Here is a 26698-nt window from a genome sequence, read left to right as displayed (position 1 = left end):
GTGGTTAGCACCGCAGCCTCACAGCTCCAGCGACCCGGGTTCAATTCTGGGTACTGCCTGTGGGGAGTTTGCAAGTTCTCCCTGTGTCTGCGTGGGTTTCCTCCCACATGCCAAAGACTTGCAGGTTGATAGGTAAATTGGCCATTATAAATTACCCCTAGGATAGGTAGGTGGTAGGGAAATATAGGGACTGGTGGGGATGTGGTAGGAATATGGAATTAGTATAGGATTAGTATAAATGGGTGGTTGATGGTCGGCACAGACTTGGTGGGCCGAAGGGCCTGTTTCAGTGCTGTATCTCTTAAATAAATAAATAAAAACTTAAATAACTGCTGCTTACCCAGGGTTCATAGTTGCAAAGAAACTGCAGGACATATTCAGTCGGATTTCTCTGCCTTCAAACACAAATCTGGAAGATAAGAGGCAAACAGCTAATCAATTGATAATGACACAATGTACAACATCTCATAGGGCAGGAATGTACCAGCTTTTAACTATCCATCTGCATTGTTTTAATAATCCAGTGAGTGTCATATTTGAGCCATCTCATTGGCTGGCTGCAAATACATTGGTCTCCGCTATGTCCTGTACACCCATCCCCTCTGTGCTTGCTGACCTACATTGGCTCCCAGTCTGGCAATGCCTTGATTTTAAAATCCTCGTTCCTGTTTTCAAATCCCTCCATGGTCTCACCCCTCCCTCCTCCAGCCATACAAAACTCTGAAATCTCTATGCTCCTCAATTCTGGCCTCTTCGGCATCTCTGATTTTCATCGCTCCACCACTGGCGGCCATGCCTTGAGTTGCCTATGCCATAAACTCTAGGATTCTCTCCATAAACCTCTCTACCTCTCTCTTCACCTAGAGGTAAATCTTCTCCCTGGTAAGAGTCAGGCAGATCTATGGGACATTAGTCACAGGTATGAATGGATGTGTTACACCCCGATGTCAGTTCTTAAATGTGCTTCTCGTCTGAATGGATTTGTACATGTAGATTGCTGCTAAAAGGTAAATTCATTTGTGAATGTATATAATATTCAAACAAATACTGGGCTTGAGTGTATATAGATGATGAAACATAAATTGAGCTTGAATGTATATAGATGGTCAAACACACATTGGGCTTGAATGTATATAGATGGTCAAACACACATTGGGCGTGTCTGTTTATAAATGGTCAAACTTACACTGATACTTGAAAGGAAATTGTTTAAAATACATATTGGTGCTGAAAGAATTTTGATTCTTGAATACAATTTGAGAAATAAACATACGTTTGTGATAAACACACGCGAGTTCTCGAACACACTTAAATACTTGCACACACTCGGGTGCTCAAACACACTTGGGTGCTCGAACATATAAGAGATGTCCTGTAAACTCCCTGTGATGTGCTCTCATATTGTGTTCATCTCAAAGCTCAATTTGGAGTTAGTATTGAACTGAATGCTGGGAAGTGGCTGGAGAGCAGATTAAATAAAATCATGTAAGTTCCCAAAATAAGAAAGCCTTAAAGTCTTGCTTTGATAAACAAGCCAATCCTTGCTAGTGTTAAAAAGTCATTTGGAAAACAAGATCCAGGATAAAACTCCCAGGCGTAAAATAAACATGTCATGCCTTGGTATTCAAACATTATATTACTGCTTGAAGCCATATTTGTGCTCGATCAAACATTACTGCTTCGACTTACACTGACATTTGATATATATTGGAGTGAAAACATACACTGGGGCTTTTAGGTACACTTCTGCACTGCTTAATAGGGGCCCTGATGGTGATAAACTTTTAGCCTTGTTAATAAGGGCGCTGAGGGTGATATAGTTTTATTACTGTGTAATAAAGACTCTGAGGATTCTACAATTTTAGTGCTATTTAATAGGAACACTGATGGTGATATAATTTTAGCACTGCTTAAAGGGTCCTGAGGGTGATACACTTTTAGTACTGTTTAATAAGAGCCCTGAGATACTTTTCACACCGTTTTAAAGCGATCCTGAGGTTGATATATTTTTAATACTGTTTAATAAAGGATCTGAGGATGATGCCTTTTGTTACTGCTAGACTTGACTAATGCAAAGCTCTCCTGGCCTGCCTTCTATCTTCTACTGTACATAAACTTAAAGTCATCCTAAACTCTACTTCCTGCATCCTAAGTCGCACCAAGCCCCATTTACCCTTGTGCTCGCTGACCTACATTGGCTCCCAGTCCAGCAATGTCTCCATTCTACAATTTTCAAATTGTTTTCAAATTCCTCCATGGCCTCATCCCTCTCTATCTCTGGAACTTACTCCATCTCTATAACTTTCCAAGATATCTGTGCTCCTCCAATTCTGGCCTCCTGCACATCTGCAATTTTAATCGCTCTACCATTGGCAGCCATTCCTGTAGCTGCCTGGGCCCTAAGCTCAGGAATTCCCTCCATAAACTCTATGCTTCTCTCTCCTTCTTTAGAACCCTCCATAAAACTTACCTCTTTGACCAAGCTTTTGGTCATCTGCCTTAATATTACTTTATGTGGTTCAGTGTCAAATTTTGTTTGATAACGCTCCTGTGGAAGGGCCTTGGGCTGTTTTACTGTGTTAAAGACACGACATAAATGCACATTGTTGTTGTTGTTGTTGTTATGTTTGACGTACTTAAGCACATACACAAAATGATGAATCTTTCAGCTGAGTGTGGAAATACTCACCTCATTGCTTCACTGTCTTTGGCTGCCTTAATGGTGAGGATCTGTGATGCGGTTACAGACAGGACCTGCACGTCAATCCGATTGAACTCATCAAAGCAGAACCATGCTCCAGACTGAGCCATTCCAGAGAACAATTTCCCCAGCATCTGCAGGGAGGGGAGGTGGGCAGTGGGGGAGGGAAAATATAAAGAAAAGGCCAAAGTTAATGACAGCCTTCATTAGCAGAGTTGCCTGCTGAGGGCAGCATCTGTGCAGTATTATCTGCTTATCTTTACTAGAAAGAGGCTTTAATTAAGTAGATGGCAGTGCCCAGCCATACATCACAGCTGTGAATGATCAGAGTGACAGCTTTGCTGCTTCCAAATGTAAGAAATGTATTTGCGTGCCAATAACTAATCTGCTCCATTATGCTGGGTAGGTTCGCTCTTACCTGGGGAGTTATGTTCCAAGTGCAGCAATGTGCTGACACACAGGGGAAGGAACAATAAAATCTAACAGAGGCATTCAGAAACTAAGACATGGAAATAGACTGGCAAAACTATTTATTCAGTGAGAGGAGTGGGGAGGCACTGAATCTTGAGGTTTAGTCTGGGGCATTGACTGCCTTCCAGTACCTTACCCAGGCATCATGTTTGAGCCTAAATGGGGAGTGTCAGTGGGCTCCTGGACTATGGAAGCTCAAAGCCGTTCTGATTCACTGCCCACATGCCAAGCCCCCAGTGGGACTCGCTGGGGGATCTGGAGCCCTGGTTACTTTATACCCTTCCGAGGCTTGTGGAGTTGAGGCCAATTACAGCATCCCATCTGGTTGACATCAGCTAGCTCATCACAGACCAGGGATTAAACCTGGGATCTTCTGGGCTCCATAGATATGTACTAGATAGTAATGTCTTTCATCAGTGGCTAGCCCAGCAGGGAATTGATTGAGGCCAGAACTTCAGCAAAATTATTTTTTTAATTCTTTCATGGGGTGTGGGCATCACTGGCAAAGTATCCCTAACTGCTCGGGTTAGCTGCTAAACAAAGCTGCCTCCAATCTGCCCTAAACAATATGCCTTAAGCACTACCATATAAAAGCCCTCAATTGCTGTATAGGGGTTATGATACTGGGGGTGAATTCCTCTGGGGATTCTCCCACTCATGCAGCAGGGGCACTGAAACACCAGCATAAATGTGGCTGATGTCATTTTGCCAAGGTTTCCACAGGTGTTCTGCTGAACTGCTGGAGGATGAGCGGGAGAATACACCCACTGGAAATTTGCTTCTGTTATTTCCCACAAAAGCCTTCTGACAAATTTACTGAGAGGTCTACTGCTCCCATGCACTGACCGTGCCCATTGTGGTGGAAGGGAGTCTGGAAAAGGAATGCGCTGCACGGTATTTGCTGCCTAGGCATTGCTGGTGAAAGTGGAATGCTTGCACTCCTGGAATGTGCAAGTCTCACTAAAACTTTTGCCATAATTTCTTTGTCACTGAGCACCTGTACAAATAAGGCCTGACTTCTTGGACTATAGGTCAAAGGTTTTTAAAAGCTGTTCTGTGAGCGAGAAGATCGCTAACTGCATATTGTTGTTTTCAAAGGGTTCGAGGATGAGGAGCAGTTCTACAGGAAGAAGCAGAGACAGGTACATCTGAGGGAGAGGAGGGTTCAGCAAATCTGCAGACGAGGCATGGTTTTTGGACCTATGTAGGTGGCTCTGACTTTGCTGGGAAGGCAGCTCTCAGAATTCAGCTATCCTCTGCAGCTGGATCTTCCCTGTCCTGTCCTATCAGTTCCCTGGCATGGCAATTCCTAACTCACTGGCAACTGGAGCTCACAGTCGCAGGATATGACATTCCCTTTACATTCCACAGGAGTACTTAGCACCTCAGTTAAGGGGGGGGGGAGGGTCTCTGCTGCAGATGCCAGGATTGTACAGTGTCCTCTTCCTCAGCACTAACACTCTGCTCACTGAGAACACAGGACACTGATAATCATAAAAAGTTATTAATGAATCTAAACAGTCTCAAGTGATGCTTTCAATCCTCCTACCTACTGAGCAGCACCTCACTGTAGATCTTTAAGGAGATCAGAGGTCAGGGCCTAGCTTCACTTGCACCCTGAACAGCAGCCAAATGTGAATAATTAGTTATTATTGGATCAAATGCTCCAGTGAATCTGACAATTCTTGACTGGCCACAGTATAATTCCCACATATTCAAAAAAGAACACTGTCATAGAGTCATTTATGGCACAGAAGGCAGCATTCAGCCCATCAAGTCCATGCCAGCTCACCACAAAGCTATCCAGTCAGTCCCACTCCCCCGCTTGATCCCCGTAGCCCTGCAAGTCTATTTCCTTCAAGTGGCCATCCAATTTCCTTTTAAAATCTTTGATTGTCTCCACTTCCACCACCCCTGTAGGCAGCGAGTTCCAGGTCATTACCAATCTGTGAATCGTGTATAACCTAACAATTTATCCAGTCGCTGGTGAATATGTTAGGGGGCTCTCAGCTTCACTCTCTCTCTCTCTCATATTTTTCATTTTCATATTTTGGGCAAATTCTCATATTCATCAAGATAAGCCAAGTCACAGTAGGGTGTACAGCACGGGTTAGTTACAGATTAAAAAAGCTCCCTCTACACTGTCCCCATCAAACACTCCCAGGTTTAGGTAACAACTGCATCACACCACTCACTTCCAATACCAGCCATCCTAACAGCCAGCTGGGAGAAGGGCAGACAGAATGAGAAAGGAAATTTTCATCCCAACCGTTTTGAGCTGCAAACAAAGCCGAGCCTTTGAGATGACTGGCAGTGCACCAAGTCATTGTGTCGCCTTGTCTTAGTCTACTAAGATGGTCTTGAGTCAGGATAATGTCTGAGGTAAGTTAGAGCCAACTCAGTGTCAAGGCAAGGTTGCTTAACTCATCTATAAAACCTATGTTATTTGGTGCAGTAAATGTAGTCGAGTATTTTTACCTTATAATCCAGACCTTCAGAGCAGTTGAAGACAACACAGTGCTTTCCCAGAGCCTGAAAAACAGAACCACATTTGAGTGTCAAATTGCTACAACCTTGATAAATTAATCACTGGTTGGCCTCATCTGAAATATTGTGACCATTTCTGGGCTTCACACTTTAGGAACAATGTCAAGGCCTTAGAGAAGTTTCAGAGGAGATTCATTAGGATAGTTCTGAGGATGAGGGGCTGCAGTTATTTAAAGACACTGGAGACACTGGGGTTGTTCGCCTTGGAGCCGAGTGGGTTAAGGGAAGATTTAACAGAGGTGTTCAAAATTAGAAGGGGTTTTAATAGAGTAACTAAGGAGAAAATATTTCCAGTGGCAGAAGGATCATTAACCAGGTAACTGGCAAAAGAGCCAGTCATAGCAAATTGTTGTGAGCTGGAAAGTGCTGCCTGAAAGGGTGTTGGAAGCAGATTCAGTTGTAACTTTCAAAACAAAATTGGATAAGTACTTGAAAAATAAACATTTACAGGGCGACAGAGAAAAAGCAAGGGTACTGGGATTAATTGGATAGCTCTTTCAAAGAGCTGGCACAAGCATGGTGGGCTGAATGGCCTCTGTATGCTATATCATTCTATGAATGGAGATTGGCTCCTGTGGGCCAGATAAGTCCCTGCACTGGAACAGAGCCCATGGTGCTGAGGTTCGGCTGCTGTATGTTTATGGGAGCTTGTGGGAGCCTCACTGACGCAGTGTATCGGGGGTTTCCTCCAAAGAGGAGATTTAGTAGAAGTGTTCAAAATTGTTAGGGGTCTGGATGGGGTAGATGGGAAAAACTGTTCCCATTTGTGGAAGGATCGAGAACAAGAGGGCACAGATTTAAGGTAATTGGCAAAAGAAGCAATGGTGACATAAGAAAAAACGTTTCATGCAATGAGTGACTGGCATCTGGAATGCACTGCCTGAGAGTGTGGTGGAGACAGGTTCAATTGAGGCATTCAAGAGGGAATTGGATTATTATCTGAAAAGGAAGAATGTGTAGGGCTATGAGGAGAAGGCAGGGGAGTGGCACTAGTTAAATTGCTCTTTTGGAGAGATAGTGCAGACACAACAGGATGATTGGCCTCCTTTAGTGCTGTAACAATTCCATGATTCTGTGAAGTTATGCAGCTGATGGGAGAGAAACCTTGAGGAAATTCCCAGCGCCTATGGCATAAAATGTGGCAGAGGTTCAACCAGAATTACACTGCCAACCAATGCTGACTGCCAGCTATTGTGTATAGAGCAATAAGCAACAGAAATGGTCAATTTAAAAGACACTGGTGCTGAATTTCTTCTTCAATTAGACTGGTCAACTGCCCAAATATGGGCAGGTAGGCTGTAGTGGGATGCATTATAGCATATGGTCATGTAGTGATTATGCTGACAGCCTAGCAACAAGACTTGAAGACTGGAGATTGGCTCCTGTGGGGCAGATGGGTCTCCACACTGGAACAGAGCCCATGATGCTGGGGCTTTCTTGATTGGCTGCTGCAAGTTTGTCAGAGGGTCAGTACTGAGCGAGCACTGCACTGTCGGAGGGTCAGTACTGAGGGAATGCTGCACTGCCGGAGGGTCAGTATCCATTGTCAGTATCCATGGTCAGAGATCCATTGCTCTCTGAGCTGTACACAGTTTTTGTTCTTATATATTTTGTAGTTGTCCATGATTCCGCCCCATATGTCATGGTCAGTAGCAAAAACTGATCATACACCCTCCTCCCTAATGCCAGTGGTAATTTCCTATCACTCAGAATATCTCTTTATCTGACGAAACAACTCCATCCTGCCCTAATCCTACTCAGTACCTCTTCCGTTGTACAATCCCATTCTTAATGTTTGGCCCAGATATTAGTATTCAGTCACTTTTTCAATTTCTTGATCTTCAATTTGTATCTTCTGTCTTAAAATTCATCATATACTTTGTTTTTCCTTTGTGCATTTTCAATTCAATATTTTTACTCTCTTTATTTCAGTTGTTTAATTGTACTTCCAATTCTTTAACAGATGAAGTAATTAGTGTGGCATCATCTGCAAAGTGTAAATCTGTTAGTTTTTCTCCAACAATATTTAATCCTCTCTCCTGGAAGGGTACCTTCTTGAAAATGTCTTCCATTACTGTGGTGAATAGTCTTGGTGAAATTGTCTCCCCTCGTCTCACTCCTCTTTCAATATTTATCAATTGTGTTACGTCTTTGTTGATGTGTATTCTGGCCACTGCATTTGTGTAAATGTCCTCTAAGATCTTCACATATCTCCCTCTGTTACCTCATTGAAAGACTCAATCAAATTAGTTAAACACAATTTGAACATAACAAATCCTTAATAAATCCACACTTGTCCAAGTGACTATTAATTTTGTCCCCAATTATCATCTCTAAAAGCTTTCCCACCACCAAAGTTAAGCTGACTAGCCTGTAGTGCTGGGTTTATCCTTACACCTTTTTTTGAGCAAAGGTGTAACATTTGCAATTCTTGTGTACAAGATTACGACAGGCATGGATAAGTTAGATAAGGGGAAACTGTTCCCATTAAATGATGGTACAAGCACTAGGGGATACAGATTGAAGGTTTTGAGCAAGAGATGCGGGAGAATGTGAGGAAGAACATTTTTACACAGCAAGTGGTAATAACCTGGAACTCGCTGCCCACGACGGGGGTGGAAGCAGACACAATCAATGATTTCAAAAGGAAATTGGATGGGCACTTGAAGGAAATAAACATGCAGGATTATGGGGATTGAGCAGGGGAGTGGGACTGACTGGAGAGTTGGCCTCGACTCAATGGATTGTATGGCCTCCTTCTAAGCCTAAATGACTCTATAACTCTCCAGTCCTCTGGCACCATCCCTGTAATTAAGAAGAATTGAAAGATTATGGCCAGTGCCTCCATAATTTCCACCTTTACTTTCTTCAGTATCCTTGGATGCATCTCATCCTGTCTTGGTGACTTATCAACTTTCAGTATAACCAGCCTTTCTCATGCCTCCTCTTTATCATTTTTTAGCCCATTCATTGTCTCAACTAACTCCTCTTTCACTTCAATTTTGGCAGCATCTTCTTCCTTGGTAAAGACAGATGAAATATAGTTATGTAGTACCTCAGCCATGTCCTCTGCCTCCATGCGTAAATCCCCCTGTTGACCCCTAATTGGCCCCACTCCTCCTTTTACCACCTTTTTACTATTTATATGCTTATAGAAGACTTTTGGAGTCCCTTTTATGTTGGCTGCCAAACTCTTCTCATATTCTCTCTTTTTTCACTTCCCCTCTGATCTTTCTATATTCAGCCTGGTTCTCACTTTGTTATCAACCTGACACCTGTTCATACGCAGCTTTTTTCTGCTTCATCTTACTCTCTATCTCTTTCGTCATTCAGGGAGCTCTGGCTTTGTTTGTCCTACCTTTTTCCCCTCATGGGAATGTACCATTAATTGTTACATTAATTAATGTACCATTAATTAATTATTTTTACTCTGGATTGCACCTTGTCCTTTTCCATAACTAACCTAAACCTTATGATACTCTGATCACTGTTTCCTAAATGTTCCCCTACTGACACTTGATCCATTTGTTCCACCTCATTCCTGAGAACCAAATCCAGCAATGCCTCCTTCTTCATTCAACTAGAAACATACTGATGTGGAAAATTCTCCTGAACACACTTTAGAAAATCTTCCCTCTCTCTACACTATCACTATACACTATCACTATCCCAGTTTACATTAGGATTATTAAAGTCCCCCATTATAACTACTCTATAGACAAATCTGGATAAAGTAGGTGGAGGTAGTTAATCTCTGGAAAAGAAGACTTATTGGGCATGATTTTTTTCCATTTTTATTGCTTTCTGTTTAGTTTCAATGTGTTAAAGCCTCCATTAAAATAGCAGACAAATGGATTTGGTACCGAATATCGAAGTATTGACAAAGGAGTCAGGGTTTTGGGAAAGATAACATTCTAATCACTGCATCATGCAGGACACTTACTTTTGCAAGGTCTTTCACTGTTGCTGTTTTGCCAGTTCCTGTTGGTCCTGCTGGTGAGCCTCCAAGGTTCAGGTGCAAGGCTCCAGTCAGAGTCAGCCAGCAGCGGTCAGTGAGTGGCGTGATTACTAATCGGGGCGAGCAGCCAAGATACTCATAGCCATAGGTGAAGGAGCTGTTGGCCTGGACCACATAGCAAGTGTTGTTCTGCACGTTCCACTCATAACGCAACTGCCTGAAATGCAGATTTTCTGTCAGAGCTCCTCCATGGATTTCAAACACAAAACATTTTGAGAGGATGACATTGACCCCAAAACCAATGTGCTTTCACATCGCATCTTAGGAATGTGCCTGGTGTACTTCAAGCTGCAATGCTAGATTGTCTGGTACTGTTCTGCTTCTGTGTGGATACCAAACACTGCTCAATTATAATTCATAATGTTGTTTACAGCCTGACAGATTATCTTTGTATGTCAACCATACACGCATACAAATAAACACACACACAGTAGACACACACTTGCACATGTATATAAATAAGTACAAGTGTGTGTACCAGTAATTGATTAAGCATTAAATACTGTGGCCGTACAGTAATACCATTAGTAATAATATAACATACAGCTGAATACTCCACACATTAGGCAGGGTTGTGCCATCACTGCCTCAATTTAAAACTACCTAAAAATGCCAAGAGATTGCCTAAAACATGAACAGCATCACTGATATGCAGCTTTTCCAATGAAATGAACAAAACTGTGGAATATGACCTCTAAATGTTAATTAAATCCTAGTAATAAAAGCAAAATACAATTAAATCAGTCATCATTGACTAGGGAGCATAATTTATAAAGGGTTTGTATCTAAATACCTAAATACTCACAAATGCACAGAATACACTAAGTAATCAAGTGAAATTTGACTTGTTCTGTAACCGTAACCCAATGATGATTTTTACAATGATGTTCTTTTTGAAATGGGGGCAGGAGTAGCTCTGTGGAATTTTGAGCGCCCAGCCTGTACCAGTAGCTCTGGGCACTCTGCGGCAGCTTCACTTACTTCCTGAGCTAAAACCAGGAGCGCCCACGTAATATTCGCCATTCATAACATCCTGTTGCCTGTCTCTCTTCAGACCTGCATATAGGGTAGGCACCACATCAATAAAATGAGCCAAACGTTCCTCCAGGTCAAGTCAGACGTAGGGGACCTGGTGGAGCTGCAATTCCTGGAAGAATCCAACGTGTCTGCTCTGAATCCCGGCTTGTCCCAATCCACACAGAAGTCTGAGGTGGGCCAACAGGAAGGAATTTCCACACCACCAAGCAATGTGGATGTAGGGATAGACTTCATCCAGGTGGGTAACTCAGGGCTAAATTAAAGTTGCCAATCCTCCAGGATTGCCCTGGAATCTCCAGGAATTAAAGATTAATCTCCAGGGCACCAAATGGAGCAATCAAGTTGTGATCAACAAAGCATCAGAGTTTCTAAACTTTGAACAATTCATTGTAAACATACTGGAGATGGGGGTTGGCAGCAGAGAAAGAACAGTCAAGAGTCATCCAAGCAGGTAATGAAGAGTCTGCTCGCTTTTTAATTGGCTGTGGGAAGGCAGTGCACCATGAAGATGGGCAGGTGACCAATGATGGGAGAGTGGAGGTGTGGGAAATGCCGTGAGGAATGACGTGTTAAACACCCAATGGTAGAAGATTTGGGGGCGAAGCTCTGAGAGGATGGGCGTGTTGATTGACCAATGGCAGGAGCAAGTGCCTGGTTGGAGTGAGGGAACATGGATTGGGATGCTGTGAGGTTGGACGTCTCAGGCAACCAATGGCAGGAGAGTGGGAGGGGGACACCATGAGAATGGATGTGTCGGGTGATCATTGGCATGAGAGTGTGCCAGGGTGGGGCAGGCATCCCAACGCTGTGAGGCTCGACATGTTGGGTAACCATTCGCAGAAGAGTGGGGGAGGGCGACTGTAGATGGGAGTCATATGATAAAACCTCCAGGAATAAGCCCTACCAAAGTTGGCCAACCACAGGCTGGACCCAGGCCTGGACCACCAACCCCGCCCCCCAACCTCCCAAGCTCCATTATTGAGGATGCTGACAAAATGTCAGTACATACATACAAATTAGGAGCAGGAGTAGGCCATTCAGGCCCTCGAACTTGCTCCACCATTTGATAAGAACATGGCTGATCTGATTGTGGCCTCAACTCTACTTTCTGTCTACCTGCTATAACCTTTGACTCCCATGTGATCTTACCAATGCCCTGTACAACTGCAGCAAAACTTCCCTACTTTTATACTCGATTCCCCTTGCAATAAACAATAACATTCCATTTGCCCTCCTAATCATTTGCTGTACCAATAAATAAAAATTGGCTTAAGGACAGAAAACAGCAAGTCATGGTAAATGGTTGTTTTTAAGGCAGAAGGATGGTAGACAGTGATAATAAAAACAAGAAATGCTGAAAATACTCAGCAGGTCTGGCAGCATCTGTGGAGAGAGAAGCAGAGTTAACGTTTCAGGTCAGTGACGCTTCATCAGAACTAGCAAATATTAGAAATGTAAAAGGTTACAAGCAAGTAAAGCGGGGGTGGGGCAAGAGATAACAAAGGAGAAGGTGTAAATAGGACACGGTCACAGAATAGCTGACCAGAAGGTCGTGGAGCAAAGGCAAACAATATGTTAATGGTGTGTTGAAAGACAAAGCATTAGTAAAGATAGGGTGTTAACAGACTGAAAAATTGAACAGCCGCAAGTACAAACATGACAAAAAAAAGTGGGTAAGCAAACTGAACAAACTAAGATGAAATAAAATAAAATAAACACAAAAAGTATATAAAAAAAGGAAAAAGAAAAAAATAACTGAAAATAAAAGTAAAATGGGGGGCTGTCATGCTCTGAAATTATTGAACTCAATGTTCAGTCCGGCAGGCTGTAGTGTGCCTAATCAGTAAATGAGATGCTGTTCCTCGAGCTTGCGTTGATGTTCACTGGAACACTGCAGCAATCCCAGGACAGAGATGTGAGCATGAGAGCAGGGTGGAGTGTTGAAATGGCAAGCAACCAGAAGCTCGGGGTCCTGCTTGCCGACTGAGCGGAGGTGTTCCGCAAAGCAGTCACCCAGTCTGCATTTGGTCTCCCCAGTGGAGAGGAGACCACATTGTGAGCAGCGAATACAGTCTACTACATTGAAAGAAGAACAAGTAAATCGCTGCTTCACCTGAAAGGAGTGTTTGGGGCCTGGGATTGTGGGGAGAGAGGAGGTAAATGGGCAGGTATTACACCTCCTGCGATTGCAGGGGAAGGTGCCATGGGAAGGGGACGAGGTGGTGGGGTAATGGAGGAGTGGACCAGGGTGTCACGGAGGGAATGATCCCTTCGGAATGCTGACAAGGGAAGGGAGGCGAAGATGCATTTGGTAGTGGCATCGCGCTGGAGGTGATTCATGCTGGACTCAGTTCTGAAGTGTTCTGATGAAGGGTCACTGACCTGAAACGTTAACTCTGCTTCTCTCTCCAAAGATGCTGCCAGACCTGCTAGATGATTTGCATATTGGAATACAGAGTAAAGTTTCAAAATTTGCCAATGATACCAAACTTAGAGGTATGGCAAACAGTGAGGGTAACAATAATCGACTGCAACAGGACATAGATAGGCTAGCAGAATGGGCAGACAAGTGGCTGATGTAATTTAACACAGACAAGTGTGAGGTGCTGCATTTTGGCAGAAGGGTGAGGTAATATAGACTTAATGGCAAAGTTCTAAAGAGTATGCAGGAACAGAGGGACCTGGGGGGTTCCTGTGCATAGATTTCTGAAGGTGGCAGGACATATTGAGAGAGTAATTAGCAAAGCATATGGAATATACACTAGCGTTCTGGAGTTAAACAAAGGTGATTACATAGACATGAGGACAGATTTGGCCCTAGTGGACTGGGCAGGAAGACTATAAGGTAGGGCAGTTGATGAGCAGTGGCAAATGTTTAAGGAGATATTCAATTCCTCCCAACTGAAATATATTCCAGAGAGAAAGAAAGATTCTAAGAGGGGGGAAAAAAATCCATGGAAGGAAGTTAAGGATAATATCAAGACAAAAACTAAGGCATACCATATTGCAAAGGCCAGTGGCAGGCTGGAAGATTGGGAAACTTTTAAAGATCAACAAAGGGTTACAAAAAAAGTAATAAAAAGAGCAAAGGTAAATTATGAAAGAAAACTAGCGCAAAATATAAAAACTGATAGAAAAAGCTTCTATAAGTATATAAAAGGTAAGAGAGTAGCTAAAGTGAATGTTGGTCCTTTGGAGGATGTGACTGGGGAGTTAATAGAGAGGAACACAGAAATGGCAGAGACACTAAATCAGTATTTTGCCTCAGTTTTCACAGTGGAGGACACGAGTACCATCCCAATAGTAACAGGAAATGCAGAGGTTATAGAAAGAGAGGAACTTAGAACAATCATCATCACTAGGGACAAAGTACTGAGCAAACTATTGGGATTGAAGGCAGACAAGTCCCCAGGGCCTGATGGCCTACATCCTAGGGTCTTAAAGGAAGCGGCAGCGGAGATAGTGGATCCATTGGTTGTAATATTCCAAAATTCCCTGGATGCGGGAAAGGTTCCGGTGGATTGGAAAAAAACTAACATAACGCCCTTATTCAAAAAGGGAGGGAGGCAGAAAGTAGGAAACTATAGACCAGTTAGTTTAACGTCTGTCGTTGGGAAATTGTTAGAATCCATTATTAAGGAAGTAATAACAGGACATTTAGAAAGTCAAAATGCAATCCATCAGAATCAGCACGGTTTTATGAAGGGTAAATTGTGTTTGAAATCGTCTGCAAACGCGACATGAAGTCCTGTGACATTGGCCACAAGTCGTGGGAGTCAGTTGCCAGTGATTGCCAGAGTTGGAGGACAGCCAGAAAGGCGGGGTTAAAGAGTGGTAAGTAAAAACTATATATTTGGGTGGTTTAAAATCTCTTTCTTTTAGTTTTGGTGGCAGCAGCTTTGACAGTAGCTGAGGTGCGGAGCGAACTTGCAGCTGGGAAGTCAATTTCAGTGTAAGTTAAAAGTTAATTCCCTTTTGTTTTCGCAGGACCAGGGGACTGCTGGGTAAGTAAAAACTATATATTTGGGTGGTGGCTGTACCTGAGACACTACACATGTAGTGTCTCCCACCCACCCTCCTCCTCTAACCAAAAAAAAGGACTCTGTTGTGTTGATAAGGTAAGCTTTTTATTTAAGAAGTTCTGTCCGTTGGATTGCTAACCTAACAAGTTTTGACTTTTTTTTTTGGTTTTTCAGTAGATTTGTTGGGAATTTAGAATAGTGGGAATGGAGGTTAAGGCAGTTGTATGTTCCTCCTGCAGAATGTGGGAGGTAAGGGTCGCCAAGGGTGTCCCTGCTGACTGCATCTGCGGGAAGTGCACCCAACTCCAGCTCCTCGAGAACCGCGTTAGGGAACTGGAGCTGGAGCTGGATGAACTTCGGATCATTCGGGAGGCAGAGGAGGTTATTGAGAGGAGTTATGGGGAGGTAGTCACACCTCAGGTAAAAGAAGTAAGTAGATGGGTTACCGTCAGGGGAAGGAGAGGGAACCAGCAGGCAGTGCAGGGATCCCCTGTGGCCGTTTCCCTCAACAACAGGTATACCATTTTGGATACTGTTGCGGGGGACGACTTACCAGGGGTAAGCAATGGGGTACAGGTATCTGGCACAGAGTCTGTCCCTGTTGCTCAGAAGGGAAGGGGGAAGAGGAGCAGAGCATTAGTCATTGGGGACTCCATAGTTAGGGGAACAGATAGGAGGTTCTGTGGGAACGAGAGAGACTCACGGTTGGTGTGTTGCCTCCCAGGTGCCAGGGTTCGTGATGTCTCGGATCGTGTTTTTGGGATCCTTAGGGGGGAGGGGGAGCAGCCCCAAGTCGTGGTCCACATAGGCACCAACGACATAGGTAGGAAGAGAGATGGGGATTTAAGACAGAAATTCAGGGAGCTAGGGTGGAAGCTTAGAGCGAGAACAAACAGAGTTGTTATCTCTGGGTTGTTGTCCGTGCCACGTGATAGCGAAGCGAGGAATAGGGAGAGAGAGGAGTTGAACACGTGGCTGCAGGGATGGTGCAGGAGGGAGGGTTTTGGTTTCCTGGATAATTGGGGCTCTTTCTGGGGTAGGTGGGACCTCTACAAACAGGATGGTCTTCACCTGGACCAGAGGGGTACCAATATCCTGGGGGGGAGATTTGCTAGTGCTCTTCGGGGGGGTTTAAACTAATTCAGCAGGGAAATGGGAACCTAAATTGTAGTTCCAGTGTACAGGATGTTGAGAGTAGTGAGGTCAGGGATAAGGTTACAAGGACGCAAGAGGGCACTGGCAAGCAAGAACCTGGTTTAAAGTGTGTCTACTTCAACGCCAGGAGCATCCGGAATAAGGTGGGTGAGCTTGCAGCATGGGTTGGTACCTGGGATCTCGATGTAGTGGCCATTTCGGAGACATGGGTAGAGCAGGGGCAGGAATGGATGTTGCAGGTTCCAGGATTTAGATGTTTCAGTAAGAACAGAGAAGATGGTAAAAGAGTGGGGGGTATTACAGCGACAGAAAGGACGTTTGAGGACTCGTCTACTGAGGTAGTATGGGCCGAGGTTAGAAACAGGAGAGGTGAGGTCACCCTGTTGGGAGTCTTTTATAGACCTCCGAATAGTTCCAGAGATGTAGAGGAAAGGATAGCGAAGATGATTCTCGACAGGGGCGAGAGTAACAGGGTAGTTGTTATGGGGGACTTTAACTTTCCAAATATTGACTGGAAATACTATAGTTCGAGTACTTTAGATGGGTCAGTTTTTGTCCAGTGTGTGCAGGAGGGTTTTCTAACACAGTATGTAGACAGGCCAACCAGGGGCGATGCCACATTGGATTTGGTACTGGGTAATGAACGCGGCCAGGTGTTAGATTTAGATGTAGGTGAGCACTTTGGTGATAGTGATCACAATTCGGTTAGGTTTACCTTAGCGATGGGCAGGGACAGGTATATACCGCAGGGCAAAAATTATAGCTGGGGGAAAGGAAATTATGATGCGATTAGGCAAGATTTAGGATGCGTAGGATGGGGAAGGAAACTGCAGGGGATGGGAACAATCGAAATGTGGAGCTTATTCAAGGAGCAGCTACTGCGTGTCCTTGATAAGTATGTATCTGTGAGACAGGGAGGAAGTTGTCGAGCGAGGGAGCCGTGGTTTACTAAAGAAGTTGAAGCGCTTGTCAAGAGGAAGAAGAAGGCTTATGTTAGGATGAGACGTGAAGGCTCAGTTAGGGCACTTGAGAGTTACAAGCTAGCCAGGAAGGATCTAAAGGGAGAGCTAAGAAGAGCAAGGAGAGGACACGAGAAGTCATTGGCGGATAGGATCAGGGAAAACCCTAAGGCTTTCTATAGGTATATCAGGAATAAAAGAATGACTAGAGTTAGATTAGGGCCAATCAAGGATAGTAGTGGGAAGTTGTGTGTGGAATCAGAGGAGATAGGGGAAGCGTTAAATGAATATTTTGCGTCAGTATTTACAGTAGAGAAAGAAAATGTTGTCGAGGAGAATACTGAGATTCAGACTACTAGGCTAGATGGGATTGAGGTTCACAAGGAGGAGGTGTTAGCAATTTTGGAAAGTGTGAAAAGAGATAAGTCCCCTGGGCCAGATGGGATTTATCCTAGGATTCTCTGGGAAGCTAGGGAGGAGATTGCAGAGCCTTTGTCCTTGATCTTTATGTCGTCATTGTCGACCGGAATAGTGCAGGAAGACTGGAGGATAGCAAATGTTGTCCCCTTGTTCAAGAAGGGGAGTAGAGACAGCCCTGGTAATTATAGACCTGTGAGCCTTACTTCGGTTGTGGGTAAAATGTTGGAAAAGGTTATAAGAGACAGGATTTATAATCATCCAGAAAAGAATAAGTTCATTAGAGATAGTCAGCACGGCTTTGTGAAGGGTAGGTCGTGCCTCACAAACCTTATTGAGTTTTTCGATAAGGTGACCAAACAGGTGGATGAGGGTAAAGCAGTGGATGTGGTGTATATGGATTTCAGTAAGGCGTTTGATAAGGTTCCCCACGGTAGGCTATTGCAGAAAATACGGAAGTATGGGGTTGAAGGTGATTTAGAGCTTTGGATCAGAAATTGGCTAGCTGAAAGAAGACTGGTGGTGGTTGATGGCAAATGTTCATCCTGGAGTTTAGTTACTAGTGGTGTACCGCAAGGATCTGTTTTGGGGCCACTGCTGTTTGTCATTTTTATAAATGACCTGGAAGAGGGTGTCGAAGGGTGGGTTAGTAAATTTGCGGATGACACTAAGGTCGGTGGAGTTGTGGATAGTGCCGAAGGATGTTGTAGGGTACAGAGGGACATAGATAGGCTGCAGAGCTGGGCTGAGAGATGGCAAATGGAGTTTAATGCGGAAAAGTGTGAGGTGATTCACTTTGGAATGAGTAACAGGAATGCAGAGTACTGGGCTAATGGGAAGATTCTTGGTAGTGTAGATGAACAGAGAGATCTTGGTGTCCAGGTACATAAATCCCTGAAGGTTGCTACCCAGGTTAATAGGGCTGTTAAGAAGGCATATGGTGTGTTAGCTTTTATTAGTAGGGGGATCGAGTTTCGGAGCCACGAGGTCATGCTGCAGCTGTACAAAACTCTGGTGAGACCACACCTGGAGTATTGCGTGCAGTTCTGGTCACCGCATTATCGGAAGGATGTGGAAGCTATGGAAAGGGTGCAGAGGAGATTTACTAGGATGTTGCCTGGTATGGAGGGAAGGTCTTACGAGGAAAGGCTGAGGGACTTGAGGTTGTTTTCGTTGGAGAGAAGGAGGAGGAGAGGTGACTTAATAGAGACATATAAGATAATCAGAGGGTTAGATAGGGTGGATAGTGAGAGCCTTTTTCCTCGGATGGTGATGGCAAACACGAGGGGACATAGCTTTAAGTTGAGGGGTGATAGATATAGGACAGATGTCAGAGGTAGTTTCTTTACTCAGAGAGTAGTAGGGGCGTGGAACGCCCTGCCTGCAGCAGTAGTAGACTCGCCAACTTTAAGGGCATTTAAGTGGTCATTGGATAGACATATGGATGAAAATGGAATAGTGTAGGTCAGATGGTTTCACAGGTCGGCGCAACATCGAGGGCCGAAGGGCCTGTACTGCGCTGTAATGTTCTAATTCTAATTCTAATTCTAATTCTAAGTGGCGAGTCAAAAAGACTTAGCAGTTCGCAGGAAAAAAGACAGAAGCGCAAGGAGAGTGCCAACTGTGTAACAGCCTCGACAACCAATTTTATCTGCAGTGGAAGAGTGTGACATTCTAGAATTGGCCTTTATAACCACTCCAGGCACTGCTTCACAAACCACTGACCACCTCTCGGCACTTACCCATTGTCTCTTGAGACAATGAGGCCAAAGAATAAATCGTGTTTGACTAATTTGCTAGAGTTTTTATAAGCTGCAACAAGCAAAGTGGATAATGGGGATCCTGTAGATGTAGTATATCTGGACTTCCAGAAGGCATTTGATAAGGTGCCACACAAAAGGTTAATACACAAGGTAACATCACATGTGGTTTGGGGCAATTTGTTAGCTTGGATAGAGGATTGGCTAACCAATAGAATGCAGAGAGTCAGGATAAATGGGTCTTTTTCTCGTTGACAAGATGTAACTAACAGGGTTCCGTCCAGAGGGCCCCAACTATTTACAATATATATTAATGACTTGGATGCAGGGATAGAAGGTACTATAGCCAAATTTGCAGATGACACTAAAATAGGTGGGATAGTAAGTTGCAATAAAGAAATAAGAAATTTACAAATGGATATGGATAGGTTAGGCGAATGGACCAAAATTTTGCAGATGGAGTTTAATGTGGATAAGTGTGAGGTTATCCACTTTGGTCGGAAGAATAGAAAGGCAATTTATTATCTAAATGGAGAGAAACTTCAGAGTGCTTCGGTGCAGAGGGATCTGGGTGTCCTCGTGCATGAATCGCAGAAAACTAGTATGCAGGTACAGCAGGTAATAAGGAAGGCAAATGGAATTTTGGCATTTATTGCTAAAGGAATAGAATATAAAAGTAGGGAAGTGTTGCTGCAACTGTACAAGGCATTAGTGAGACCGCACCTGGAGTATTGCATACAGTTTTGGTCCCCTTACTTGAGGAGGGATGTAGTTACATTGCAGACAGTTCAGAGGAGGCTCACTAGATTGATTCCAGAGATAAGGGGTTTGTCTTATGAAGAAAGATTGAGCAGCTTAGGCCTTTACTCTCTAGAGTTTAGAAGAATGAGAGGAGATCTAATTGAGGTGTATAAGATGATTAAGGGGATTGACAAAGTAGACATTGAGAGGATGTTTCCTCTTGTGGGGCAATCTAGGTCATAGTTTTAGGATAAGGGGTAGCAGATTTTAAACAGAGATGAGAAGAAATTACGTCTCTCAAAGGGTCGTGAGTCTGTGGAATTCACTACCCCAGAGTGCGGTGGATGCCGGGACATTGAGTAAATTTAAGCAGGAGATAGAAAGATTTTTAATTAGTAAAGGGTCGAAGGGTTATGGAGAAGGGGCAGGAAAGTGGAGTTGAGGCCGAGATGAGATCAGCCATGATCATATTGAATGGCGGAGCAGGCTCGAGGGGCTGAATTGCCTACTCCCACTCCTAGTTCTTATGACCTTATGATAGTGAGCTTCATTAATAGAGGTATTGAGTACTAAAGCAAGGAAGTTTTGCTGAACCTTTATAAAGCTTCTGGTCACCACACTTTAGGAAGGATGTGAGGATCGCTGAAAGGCTGCAGAGGAGATTTAATAGAATGGTTCCTGGGATGGAGGATTTTGGTTACAAGGTTAGGCTGGAAAAGCTGGGATTGTTCTCCTTCGAACACAGGAGATTGAGGGGAGATTTGATAGAGGTGTAGAAGATTAGGACAGGTTTAGATAAGGTAGACAAAGAACAGCTGTCTCCATTAACTGACAGTACAAGGACTAGAGGACACAGATTTAAGGTTTTGGGCAAGAGATGTAGGGGTGGGGTATGAGGAAGAACGTTTTTACACAACGAGTGATAATGACCTGGAACTCTCTACCTACGAGGGTGGTGGAAGCAGAGATGGTGAATGATTTCGAAAGGAAATGGATGGGCATTTGAGGGAAATAAACTTGGAGGGCTACGGGGATAGAGCGGGGGAATGGGGCTGATTGGATTGCTGTGCAGAGAGCCGGAATGGACTTGATGGGCCGAATGTCCTCCTTCTGTGACTTTATGGCTCTATTGATAGCAGCCTGTTAAGGTTCCTCAGCTGGTTAGTGCCCTTCCTCCTGCTCCCTTTCAAGCACTGGGTGCCCAAAATCCACCTGCAGAGCCCGTCTGCTGGTATTTAAATTATATGAACCCCCCCCCTGCCCCCGAATGCCAGGTAGAAGCTGAAGTGTCTGGCTGGCTCTCTGCTGACAGGGCCAAAGCTTCTTGGCCTCCAATGTATTCAACAGTAACAATACCTGTCAGGGATCATCTGAGACGAGTCATTACCTGGTCCATTCAAAATCATCTGCTTTGACAATGTTCTTGGCGATTAGATCACTCAGTACATCACGGCAATGCACGTTGATGGTCAGTAGAGTCTCTAGCACTGTTTCCTGAGCAGCCCGCAAGGGCCCGGACACGAGCTCTGCCAACGTATCAAGTCGGCTTATCAGCTCCAGACGGACATCCTGCAGCTGTTTGTGCGGCCTAGTTCTATTGAAGCAATACACGCAGTCCTGATTGAATATTATCTGACTCTGCACCAAAAGACACAAAGAACATGTACAATCAGACCAGGAACATCTGGTTTTACTTGTGTTAAACAAAATTCCAACTCCACAGAAAGCTCATGGCCTTGTATACTTTATTATTGGTCCTATCCTGCGATAACCTAGAATGGCAGTGGAAGCAGCTTCAATAAAGACTTTCAAAAGGGAACTAGATGAATATTCAAAGAGGAAAACTTTGCAGGGCTATGGGGAAAAAGCAGGGGAGTGGGACTAATTTCACAGGCACAACAGGCTGAATGACCTCTGCTGTGCTGTCTAATTTTATGATCCTTTTTCATGGAGTTATTCAATAATAATTCTTTGCCAATCCTTCTTTCCTCTTCACCTCCCCCCTCAACCTATTGTATTTGGCCTGGTTCTCACTTGAAGAATTCACCTGACATGCATCATACACCCTCTTTTTTTGTTTCAGCATAATCTCTATCTCCCTCGTCATCCAAACAGCCCTACCTTTCTCCCCCGATGGAATGTATCTAGCCTGTGCCTGAAGCATCTCTTCTTAAAGATAACCCATTGCTGCATTGCAGTTTTTGCTGTCAATCTTTGATTCCATTTTATCCTGGCTAGATACCTTCTTATCGCATTGAAATTAGCCCTCCTCCAATTTACCTTATTTCACTCCTTGCTTTTCTGCATTGCAAGTCTAAATCTCATGATATGATGATCACTCTTACCCAAGCGCACTCCCATAGACACTTGGCCCACCTGATTTCCCAGCACCAGATCCAGCAATGCCTCCTTTCTAGTTCGGTTAACAACATACTGATCAAGGAAGTTCTCCTGAACACATTTTAGATCCCATCACCAACAGATCAGATCTAAGTTCTGCAGTCCTGCAACATCCAGTTGTGAATGGTCGTGGACAATTAAAGAACTCACTGGACGAGATGGCTCCACAAATATCCCCATCCTCAATGATGGGGGAGCCCAGGACATCAGTGCAAAAGATAAGGCTGAAGCATTTGTAACAATCTTCAGCCAGAAGTGCTGAGTGGATGATCCATCTCGGCCTCCTCCTGAAGTCCCCAGCATCACAGATGCCAGTCTTTAGCTAATTCGATTCACGCCACGTGATATCAAGAAACAACTGAAGGCACTGGACACTGTAAAGGCTACGGGCCCTGACAATATTCCGACAATAGTACTGAAGACCTGTGCTCCAGAACTTGACGTGGCCCTAGCCAAGCTGTTCCAGTACAGCAACAACACTGGCATCTACTTGGCAATGTGGAAAATTGCCCAGGTATGTCCTGTACACAAAAAGCAGGACAAGTCCAACCCGGCCAATTACTGCCCCATCAGCCTACTCTCAATCATCAGCAAAGTGATGGAAGGTGTTGTCGACAGTGCCATCAAGCGGCACTCGCTTAGCAATAACCTGCTCATTGACGCTCAGTTTGGGTTCCGTCAGGGCCACTCAGCTCCTGACCTCATTACAGTCTTGGTTCAAACATGGACAAAGGAGCTGAACTCAAGAGGTGAGGTGAGAGTGACTGCCCTTGACATCAAGTCGGCACTTGACCGAGTATGGCATCAAGGAGCCCGAGCAAAACTGGAATTAGGGGGAAACTCTCTGCTGGTTGCAGTCATACCAAGCACAAAGGAAGATGGTTGTGGCTGTTGGAAGTCAAACATCTCAGCTCCAGCACATCACTGCGGGAGTTCCTCAGGTTAGTGTCCTTGGCCCAACCATCTTCAGCTACTTCACCTATGACCTTCCTTCAAACATAACGTCAGAAGTGGAGATGATCGCTGATGATTGCACAATGTTCAGCACCATTTGCGATTCCTCAGATACTGAAGCAGTCCATGTAGAAATGCAGCAAGATCTGGACAATATCCAGGCTTGGGCTGATAAGCAGCAAGTAACATTCGCGCCACACAAGTGCCAGGCAATGACCATCTCCAACAAGAGAGAATCTAACCATCTCCCCTTCACATTCAATGGTACTACGATCGCTGAATCCCCCACTATTAGGTTTACAAAGTTATGAGTGGCATTGACAGAGTGGATAGTCAGAAGCTTTTTCCCAGGGTGGAGGAGTCAGTTACTAGGGGACATAGGTTTAAGGTGTGAGGGGCAAAGTTTACAGGGGATGTGCGAGGCAAGTTCTTTTCACAGAGGGTGGTGAGTGCCTAGAACTTGTTGCCGGGGGAGGTGGTGGAAGCAGGTACAATAGCGACATTTAAGAGGCATCTTGACAAATACATGAATAGGATGAGAATAGAGGGATACGGAACCTGAAAGTGCAGAAGGTTTTAGTTTAGACAGGCATCCAGATTGGCGCAGGATTGGAGGGCCGAATGGCCTGTTCCTGTGCTGTACTGTTCTTTGTTCTATCAACATTCTGGGGTTACCATTGACCAGAGATTGAACTGGAGTAGCCATATAAATACCGTGACCACAAGAGCAGGTCAGAGGCTGGGAATCCTGTGGTAAGTAACTCACCTCCTGACTCCCCAAAGCCTGACCTCCATCTACAAGGCACAAGTCAGGAATGTGATGGAATACTCTCCACTTGCCTGGTTGGGAGCAGCTCGACACCATCCAGGACAAAGCAGCCCACTTGATTGCCACCCCATCCACAAACATTCACTCCCTCCACCACCAACGCACAGTGGCAGGAGTGTGAACCATCTACAAGATGCATTGCAGCAATGCACCAAGGCTCCTTAAACAGCACGTTCCAAACCCGCAACCTCTACCACTTAGAAAGACAAGGGCAGCAAATGCATGGGAACACCAACACCTGCAAGTTCCTCTCCAAGTCACACACCATCCTGACTTGGAACTATATCTCCGTTCCTTCACTGCCACTGGGTCAAAATCCTGGAACTCCCTTCCTAACAGCATTGTGGGTATAACTACCCCAAATGGACTGCAGCTCACCACCTCCTTCTCAAGGGCAATTAGGGATGGGCAATAAATGCTGGCCTGGCCAGCGACACCCACATCCCATGAATGAATAAAAGAAAAGAAATTTCTCCCCCTCCTTTTCCTTTACTCTAACATTATCCCAATCGACAGTTGGGTAATTGAAGTCACTGAAAACGATTCTGTAGGTTCATATATTTAGTATAAATTAAATCAATTTTTTTAGTTTTCTGTTAGCCTCATCTCACTTGAGTATTTATCGGTATACCTTCCAGAATTTGGATGCTATATAAATTCAGGTTTTAACATGATTAGGTGAAGTGGTTCCCATACCATAGTGTGAGACAATGAGGTCCTGGGGGAAAAAAAGCTCTCACGCCTCATTTGAATAAAACAGGACAGTCTCCCGCCTGTAATAAAACAAGAAATGCTGGAAATACTCAGCAGGTCTGGCAGCATCCGTGGAGAGAGAAGCAGAGTTAATGTTTCAGGTCAGTGACCCTTCATCATCTCCAGCCTGAAACTGATGGGGAGGGAGGGTGATGTCAGGACAAATGGGGAGGAGCAAAAGTCAGGTTGGGATGCTGGGGACCCAAGGCAGCACTCCTGGTGATCCTGACTGACAAAGACTCCACAGAAAAGTAACATCTTTAAGCTCAACTTGGCCTCTCACTGCTGAGCGACTCGCACGGTTGTTCGGCTCTTAGCATTGGCTGCGCATGAGCTTCCTGAATCCAGAAGTTAAAAATACATCACAGGCCCTGAGAGATCATCGGACCAGAAATTTCTCAAAGTAAAGTAAGGAGACCCTGTCATGGTTGTTCTCAGGTATTAGCATGTCTCATCGGACAGGTGAAAGATCCAAATGAAAAAAATAAAACCCTTGAAATCGGGGCGCTTATTCATAGAAATTACCAATTTTTCTTCAAGTGTGGTGCGAATCATATTGAAGACATATCCTGTCTGGAACAGTCTACCCCACTGAACCAAGGATAAAGACAGGTGTGGCTCTACAGAGAATATCAGGCTCAAGTCTGACAATGAATCAGCTGCAGAAGTAAAAGTTATTTTAAAAATTGATGTTTTTAAAACTCCACACAATGCATGGAAAAGCAGTAAGCTCCGAATCCAAGTATGAGGCTCATAAATCATCTTGTATATTAAAGTGCTCCCATTGTTCGAAACTGGCAGCCAATAACTCATACAAACATTGATATTCCACTGGTCTATTTAAAGAAATACTGGAGCAGCCTTTCTGGTTTAGTCAGGGTGATTGTTACAGGTCACAATCTGGGCACCTCCAGCTCTACAGAAAAGAGAGGTCAGTGCCTATGAGTCCCCAGCATCTCTGACATGTTAGCACTGACACTGTAGTATTTTTCAGCACCCAAAATGTGGCTGTCTGAGTAATGCAGTCTATTACAACTCAATCCATCACTTCGGGGCTTATGTTTGAATCTAATTTCGGCGCCAGGAAGAACTTGCATTAACACGGTGCCTCATCTGCTCCTGAAGCACTGTTCATCCAGAGCATTACAGGGCAGTCACTGTTCAGCCCTGAGCTGTGCCTTCAAACCCCAATCATCTCCATCCTGCAGTCACTGCATAACCTTGCATGTCTCTACCTATCCAGCCTATCTGCTGCTGATACCACTGTCACATCCAGACTCAACTATTACAAGATTCTCCCAGCCAGCATCCTGCCCTCTGACCACAGTAAACTACTGCTATCTCACACCAAATCCTGCTCTCCCATCACCTCTGTGCCGGCTGATCTACAGTCTGGCATGCAGACAGAGAATTCTCATCCAAAAATTGAGCTGATTAGTTTCAGGGACTTGGTGTGTAATGTTAATTTTCACTTGTTAACAGGGGTAACAGTGACATGCTTTATTATTTTTGATATTATAAGGAGCAAAAGGAATTAGATTAGGTCTCACTGAAAACTATTCTGTAGGTTCATACATTATGTATAAATTAAATCAATTTGTTAGTCGTCAGTTGGCCTCATCTCACTGAAGTATTGATCGATAACCTTCCAGAATTTATGTGCTATATAAATTCAGGTTTCAACATGATTAGGTGAAGAGATTCACATAGCACATCAGTGTGAGACAATGAGGTCCTGGGGAAACAAGATCTCAGGTCTAATTTGAATGAAACAGGACAAATACCTAGAATCACAGAATAATACAGTGCAGAAGAGGCCCTTCGGCCCATCGAGTCTGCATCGATGCATTAAAACACCTGACCTGTCTACCTAATCCCATTTGCCAGCACTTGGCCCATGGCCTTGAATGTTATGACATGTCAAGTGCTCATC

The 26698-nt window shown here is 44.3% G+C and overlaps 1 protein-coding gene across 1 annotated transcript in view; it reads right to left on the bottom strand.

The window, feature by feature from the left end:
- Nucleotides 1-26698, bottom strand: part of LOC137367175 (dynein axonemal heavy chain 6-like) — a 1370791-nt gene that overhangs the window by 680233 nt on the left and 663860 nt on the right. The window contains exons 29-33 of the mRNA XM_068028611.1: nt 21217-21467; nt 9663-9894; nt 5651-5704; nt 2690-2835; nt 341-409 (exon numbers count right to left, since the gene is read on the bottom strand). Coding sequence (XP_067884712.1) covers nt 341-409; nt 2690-2835; nt 5651-5704; nt 9663-9894; nt 21217-21467 — 752 coding nt within the window. The remainder of the gene's footprint in view (nt 1-340; nt 410-2689; nt 2836-5650; nt 5705-9662; nt 9895-21216; nt 21468-26698) is intronic.

This window comes from Heterodontus francisci, chromosome 3 (genome assembly GCF_036365525.1).
Source record: "Heterodontus francisci isolate sHetFra1 chromosome 3, sHetFra1.hap1, whole genome shotgun sequence".
Classification (NCBI taxonomy): Eukaryota; Metazoa; Chordata; class Chondrichthyes; order Heterodontiformes; family Heterodontidae; genus Heterodontus; species Heterodontus francisci.
Note: the sequence above shows the minus strand (reverse complement) of the source record. Positions and strands in the feature narration are given on the sequence as shown.